The sequence below is a fragment of the Salvia hispanica genome, chromosome 3 (assembly GCF_023119035.1).
Source record: "Salvia hispanica cultivar TCC Black 2014 chromosome 3, UniMelb_Shisp_WGS_1.0, whole genome shotgun sequence".
In the NCBI taxonomy this organism is placed as follows: domain Eukaryota; kingdom Viridiplantae; phylum Streptophyta; class Magnoliopsida; order Lamiales; family Lamiaceae; genus Salvia; species Salvia hispanica.
In genome coordinates, this window is record NC_062967.1 from 30,185,483 (window position 1) to 30,192,576 (window position 7,094).

Below are 7,094 nucleotides of genomic sequence, written 5' to 3' on the forward strand. Positions count from 1 at the left end.
CATAGAAATTTTGATTTTTTTTCATCTTCTTGTTAGCTTTCAATGTTTTGGCCTCAACCTATGATATGTTCTTTTGTAAAAGTACTTTCTTGTATACGAATAAGTATTTGTACGATTCCTTACGTTATACTCTCTCCATTCTAATTTAAAATTTTCGAATTGACACTTTGGAACGAAGCAAAGTTACTTGACATTTGTTTCGTTCCAAATTATCCCAGTCTACTTTTATTATATTTCAGAATTGGTTCTCATATTTTATTAACTTATTTCACTGTAAAACAAGTACTACTATAAAAATGAGACACATTTTGTTAAACCTTTTTGCTTATGTAGCTAAATCCACTCTTAAGACTTGTGAATTTGATAGAGGTGGTAATATATTGGGTTTGGTTGAGATTTTCATTTAGGCCCAAGGGCTTATGCTGGTTAGAGAAATTTATGTCTTGGGCTTGAAATAAATGAGTGCGTTGAAATTTTAATGGAGTAATATCTGATAATAAAACTAGTTGAACCCATGGTCGAATAAAAGTGGTTGGGCTGGGACAGTCTATGCCAATATTAGTCAGGCCCATAATGGCAACCACAATCATTTTTGAAAGAAAAAAAAATCAAATACATGATTTTAGTTTTAATCTTACATTAACTATTTCATCGGTTCATATCATTTCAAAATCGATAAATATGAGATTATTTTTAATTTAATATTGTCAATAAATTTATTTTGGATAACTCCAAAATGAAAAGCACTATATATACAATTGTTTTCAACTTAAAGTATGCACTTTCCACTCAATAATTGTGCAATTAGTTGCATACTCGTCAGCTTTGGCAATAAGATTACTTGATAAAATTTTCTTTTCATATCTCAATGAACATTCCCAATGCACGACTAAATTTATTCACAAAATATCAATAGTCCAAGCAACTATCAATAGTTAGATCTAAAACATTCATCTTCATTAGTTCCGCAAGAGATAAAAAGGCATCAAAAACAGGAGCAAAACCAAATACATCTTCTCTTTTCTCCTGATTCACTCATAGTTTCAAAAACATTCACCGAAAGTGACTACTAACCACATTACTATCAGTTAATTTAAAAGTACAATCTGGAAAGTTGCACAAGTAGAACAACTTGGGCGGTTCCTCCTTCGCCTTGGGCTGCTTCGCATTCTGCACACCCTTGTCCTTCAGCACAAACATCCTCACAAGAGTGAGGTTACCCAAACCCCGCGCCACCACCCTAGGCACAAGACACTGCACGGCCACCCTAGGATACCCAAACCCTACGAAGCGAGAATGGGCGAATAAACAGATTCATACCAATCTCAAATAAAATAAACAAATTCATATCAATCTCAAATAAAATAAACAGATTCATAAATTACTAATCTCAAAATGGGCGAGAAATAAACCAATTCATACATTACTGATCTCAAAATGGGCGAGAAATAAAAAGATTCATACATTACAGATCTCGTAACGGGCGAGAATGAACAAATTACCAATCTCAAATAAACATATTCATATTGCTAATCTCAAAAAAACAAAATCATCAAATAAACAGAATCATACTGATCTCAAATGCTATTTGTAATGCTTGGAGCCCTAAATCCAAAATCAAATTTCATCACAACAGTTCGAAATTAACCCAAAGCGGTGGGGTCTGATTCAAAGTGTTCGCTGTCTATCAAGACGATGTCTAAATTCTTTTATCTTATCACCATTATCTTCGTCTTTGAAATAGCTTCGCGTGGGTACCTTGCACGTCTCAATCGGAGCTCGAATGAAGAAGTTATGGCCATTTGACGAAGGTTGCGCGGAGCAATGCGAACCCGGCGAAAACTCCCGGGTCCAGTAGAAACGCCCGTTTTTCTCGGAAACTGCCGAATTTAGTCTTCAAATTGGTTTCTGGAGCGGTTTCTGGGGGTTATTCAGATATTTCAGACGAGAAAGGAGGAGAGGAAGATTGAAGGTGCAATCATTCAACTTCCATCATCCCGGAGGAGATTTGCTACCATCTACACATCAATTTCATGAGTTCTATGGTTCTTCTTTATTGGTTGTGGATGTGTAACTAAACTCTTACGTTGCTTCTAATTTGTGAAAGATGTGAATTACATTTGGATTCTATGGACTAGTATTAATCTATGATCTTTTTCGCCGGTGCTTTTTACATTGAATTATAATTCCGGCCTGATTTATTAATCAATCATGTCTTTTAGCCAATGTCTCTTTAACTTGGTTAAAAGGTGAAAACGTAGATAAAGAGTTTGAGATTTGTATTGTGTTCAGCATATGAATCTTGGATAAGTTAATTTACATGTCATTACAATAATTGTTGGATATTTACTGTGCTTCCGTAGGAATGTTCAATTGATTTTGTAAATGAATCATGTACGTTGGAACTTAGAAGTTGGGTTAGAGCTTACCACGCTACCGTAGGAGTGATAATCCGATGAGTACGAATTTGAGCTTAGTGTTCAGCAAGGTTAAATTCAAGCATATGCGAACATGTTCAGTGTGAGTAGAATGAACGAGATATTTACAACTTTCATTAGATTAATCTTTAATCCATAGCTAGCTTTATTAGTCCATTAAGTTAATTCACAACTGGAGCATATTAGGAGCAATGTTCTCACTCTCTTGGTTTTATTTTGTGTTGTCATTTTATTTCTTCACTTGTTTTTGTTTCAATTTGGTTTCTCAATCCAAAAATTCCAAAATTTACTTGCTTTCGAGTTAGATAACCGTACGCCTCCCTGTGGTTCGACACTCTTTTACTACAATTACATTCGTATTCTTGCAGAAAAGTTATAATTTTAGAGTTATTTGATATACTTGTGTGTTATTAGTTCATTGATATAAATGTTCGAAAAATACACATCACTAGCTATGCCAATATTAGTCAGGGCCCATAATGACAACCACAATCATTTTTGAAAAAAAAAATTGAATACACGATATAAGTTTTAATCTTAAGTTAATTATTTCATCAGGTCATATCATTTCAAATTCGATAAATATGAGCTTATTTTTAATTTGATATTGTCAATAAAATTTATTTTGGATCACTACAAAAAGGGTACTTACTGATCGTTGAAAAACACTACTCCATATAGTATATGGAGTACAATTGTTTTCAACTTTAAGTATGCACTTTCCACTCGATAATTGTGCAATTAGTTACATTACGCGTCAGCTTTGGCAATAAGATTACTTGATAAAATTTTCTTTCATATCTTGACGTGGCAACATGAAAACGTGTCCTTCGCCCATAGCAAATCAACTGAATTATTGAACAATAAAAAAGAGCCAAATACGAAGTGTGGGGGACAAGAGTGTAGTGGATTATCCACTTTTATTGGATTTGATTAAGTAGAACAAACATACTACGTTACGCGTGTTCAATTATGAATAAATCAAATTAAATTGTTAGGCACTACTATTATACATCACTCAATCAACAAAAAGGTAGAGAATTTCTGATCTTCTAAGTCAAAACTCACAACATTTTATTTGGAAGACCAATTGCTTATTATAAATGATAGGATATGGTCACAATCTCAAATTACTTTAATTGTGTCCAATTAAATTTGTTTGGCAGCTATTAAATTGGGACAAACCTAATTAGACCAATAGCACCCGTTTCATATAATTATAAATTAATACGGATTACGGATTGGATAGGATGAAAGATCCATTATATATAATCATCTAAGCATGATAAAAGTTAAGTTTCGATCTTGAACTTAAAGTTAAGTAAAAAAAAAATTCTCATACCAATGGAGTTGACTGGTTAGTTTAAGGCCCAATTTTTGTTGCGTGGTAGTATTTGCGTCGTGAAAAAAATATAGAAGCATATTTTAAAAATTAATTAAAAAAATATTTCATTCATATCTTGAAAAGTAATTCTAAAAGGACGATATTGACACTTATGTCGTCAAATGCTTATTTATTTTAGTGAATTTTAAAATACAAATGTACTAGTACTTACTTTAGTACTACTATTATTTATAGCCTTGATAAGTTGATAATATATAAATTCCATCAAATCACATTCTTTATGCTCTTTATGAGTGTAGCATGAACTTTAAATTCAATTATTCAAGCCATAGAGAACCACTCAAAGGAATTGGGTTTGAACACCTAAGTTATACCTACATTTATTAAATAAAAAAAAGGGAACAAAAATAAAAGGTACTTTTCGGAAAACAAAAAAAGGACATGGGGTGAGTTAATGAAGTTCACAAGAAAATAAAAATAAAAAATCAAGTGGCAAATGCTGACAATCCAATATCAAATTTTTGGAGCAATTGTAAGAAAACACAAGGCCAAAAATGCCAGCCAACATAAGTCTCTAGAAACAACTAGATTTTCCTCCAAAATTTGTAGTATAAGATATCAACTAAACTTCGCCCTCATAATTTTGTTTGCTACTACTTGAATTTATTCAGTTTTTATATCATAAGAGATGTCGCCTATTTCAAAACTGCTATATTAATTTAAAATGAATAAAACTGTAATTACCTCGTTAAGATGATTTAAAACCATTGGGTTTGGGCGATTTTTGCTTGTTTTTATTGCAAATTACGATTAGAGACAAATGTAAAATAACTACTTGAGTCTTTATTAAACATTTTCTCACGGTCAAATAAGTATTTACATATTAAAAATATAACAATAATATATTTAAAATATTATTAAACTACTACAATACCTTAATTTAACTAGAAATTTATTTATATAAAAAAATTTAACATTTTCTTCCTTTCAACTTCTTATTTCAACATTTTTTCACTATCCTTCCGAACCCATCTTTGACATGGTCATTTCTTCCTCTCTTTCTACTATTTCAGCCTTTATACTTCTCTACTCCTCAACTATTTGATCATTATCAAGGGCAACTTAACAAGAGCCTAAGATGATTTCAAACAATTTCGACAATATTGACAGTAAAAAAAGAGGGAAAAAATGGTACTATCGACCTAGGCATATGCCCCTCCCGGCTTGTGTGTGCAACCGATATATCAATTCTAATTCAGTTCCAAAACCGAAACCGGTCATATAGTTCCGATTTCAAACCAACCATCCCCAGTTACAATCTTAGTAGTATTAAGTTAAATTTCATTCATTTCATCTGTGCATCAAGAAGATATGCCACTTCTTTTCTACAAAGGAAATCATCTAGATTTCTTGGACAATTTAATTCTTTTATCAATCTCTTCCTCCAACTCAGGTAGCCCTCCTACTTCTTCAAGTTCCTACATAAACAAGCGATCACAATAATAAGATTAACTGAATCCCAGCAAAATGTATTATACTACTACATTTTAAAAAATAAAAAAATCAGTCTTTCGACTTTATTCTTTATTCACTGAAGACATAGAACTACACTACATCAAATCACGTGTGAAAAAAGAAATGCTATGCTTTGAAGGAGTAATTAATCTAGTTGACAAACCTTGGGTCCGAGGAACAGCCCGTATGGAACACCGTCGAACTTGTCAGTGTGATGAATCTGAATTCCAAGACACCAATATCAAACAAGATCTCAAATTTGATCACATGAATTACAACACTGATGTATATGATTAAACTCATCATACCTGGTGAGCTGCGGCCACTTTTCTGAAATAGGGCACCTCCGCGATGGGCCCCACCGGGAATCTCCGGTGCACGAGGCCATCGTGGACGAACATGTAGGCCATGCCAAAGACGGTGATTCCTAGGCCCTGACGCAAAATATTAGTCACAAGAGTGCATTGAGTAGCATAGAATTCAATCCACATCCCGTGCACACACAAAATACACATTCATTCAAAATAATTCAGTTGATCAAAAATCAAGGACACTCACAGCGCCGAAGCAGAGGCCGGGAACGAGGCCGGTGTGGAAGAAACCATAGGAGAGGAGGGCAATGGCCGGAACCGCGTTAATTATCGCAAAAACGTCGTTCAGTTCGAAAGGCCCCTCTCTTGGTCTATGATGCGACTGCAATCAAATCAAATCAAATCAATTATCATCATACATTTCAATTTTTCATTGTTGTTGGTTCAATTCAGTTAAAGCACACGAACCTCGTGCATATGCCACAACGAAGCGTGCCACAGAGCTTTGTGCGCCCATCTAGCCCAGAATTCCATCCCAACCTAACAAATTTCAGTTCAATTTCAGCTCAATTTCAGCTCAATTTCAGTTCAATTCAACAATATCACGAAATTCAACTACAAAGGTAAAAGCAGCATACAGCGGCGCCAACGGAGAGAGCAAATGTACCAAACATTTCCGTATACGGTATCTCCCCACCCTGCGCCGTCGATCGATTCCAGAAATTAAACCAACAAATTGAAGAAAAATTGGGGGAAATTGAAGATACGAAGAGCAAAATACCTCCATGTGCCAAGCGAATCTGTAATAGACAGCCATAACCGCCATGGAAGTGATCCCGAAGCTCGACATTACTGCCGCGACCAGATACGTAAACCGCTCCGATTTCTTCCTGGCCATCTTCTCTGCGACCTTCTCCGCCAGCGAAATCGCCCTGCCAACTCCGCCGCTGGCTTCCTCCTCAGCTTCCGGCTCGTCGATTGCCCTCAATTTCTCATCCTCCAGCACGAAGCAAACCGTCAGATTGGGCCTCCTCCTCCTACTCCTCTCTGACCTCGAAATCCAGTGGAGAGAGGCGATAGGCTTGGGCTTCGGGCCGAGAAACGGGCCGTGGCGGAGTGTGGCCCGGGGAGCTGCGGCGACGGAAATCCGGGCCGCCATTGGAGGTGGTTGAAGGGGGTATCGGTGATTGGTGAGGATTCAAGAGAGAGGAAGAGAGATTGAGTGGGCGGAGAAGAGAGGAAGACCACATCTTAGCTTCAATGGCTCATTCTCTCTTTAAATACACTTAACATTTCAGTTCACTGCTCCAAATTTTCTTTTCTAGTGCTCTTCTTCTCCAAAATTACCAAACTGCCACTCAACTTAATTTACCTATGAAAATATAATCTAATTTTCTCATACGGATGTCCAAACTCCGTCCCAACAAAGATGAACCCTTCTTCGAGAGGTTTTTAATAGTTTTATTTTGTGTGTTGGGTAGAAAT

General features: G+C 35.5%; 1 protein-coding gene across 1 annotated transcript; it reads right to left on the bottom strand.

Annotated features, from left to right (window-relative positions):
• Positions 1–5,107: 5,107 nt before the first annotated feature.
• LOC125215685 (beta-carotene hydroxylase 2, chloroplastic-like) lies at positions 5,108–6,874 on the bottom strand. Its single transcript, XM_048117181.1, has 7 exons — positions 6,391–6,874; positions 6,248–6,307; positions 6,078–6,149; positions 5,857–5,991; positions 5,607–5,732; positions 5,462–5,518; positions 5,108–5,261 (listed from the first exon to the last, which is right to left on the bottom strand). Exons 1-7 carry the CDS (start codon positions 6,766–6,768, stop codon positions 5,181–5,183), a joined length of 909 nt encoding a protein of 302 aa, XP_047973138.1. The 5' UTR covers positions 6,769–6,874; the 3' UTR covers positions 5,108–5,180.
• Positions 6,875–7,094: the final 220 nt, after the last annotated feature.

Coding starts and splice junctions, on each gene's coding strand:
- LOC125215685 (XM_048117181.1), bottom strand. CDS start 6,768: ATGGCGGCCCGGATTTCCGTCGCCGCAGCTCCCCGGGCCACACTCCGC. Junction 6,150..6,247: donor CTCTCTCCGTTGGCGCCGCT/GTATGCTGCTTT, acceptor GAAATTTGTTAG/GTTGGGATGGAATTCTGGGC. Junction 5,262..5,461: donor GGCTGTTCCTCGGACCCAAG/GTTTGTCAACTA, acceptor TTGTTTATGTAG/GAACTTGAAGAAGTAGGAGG.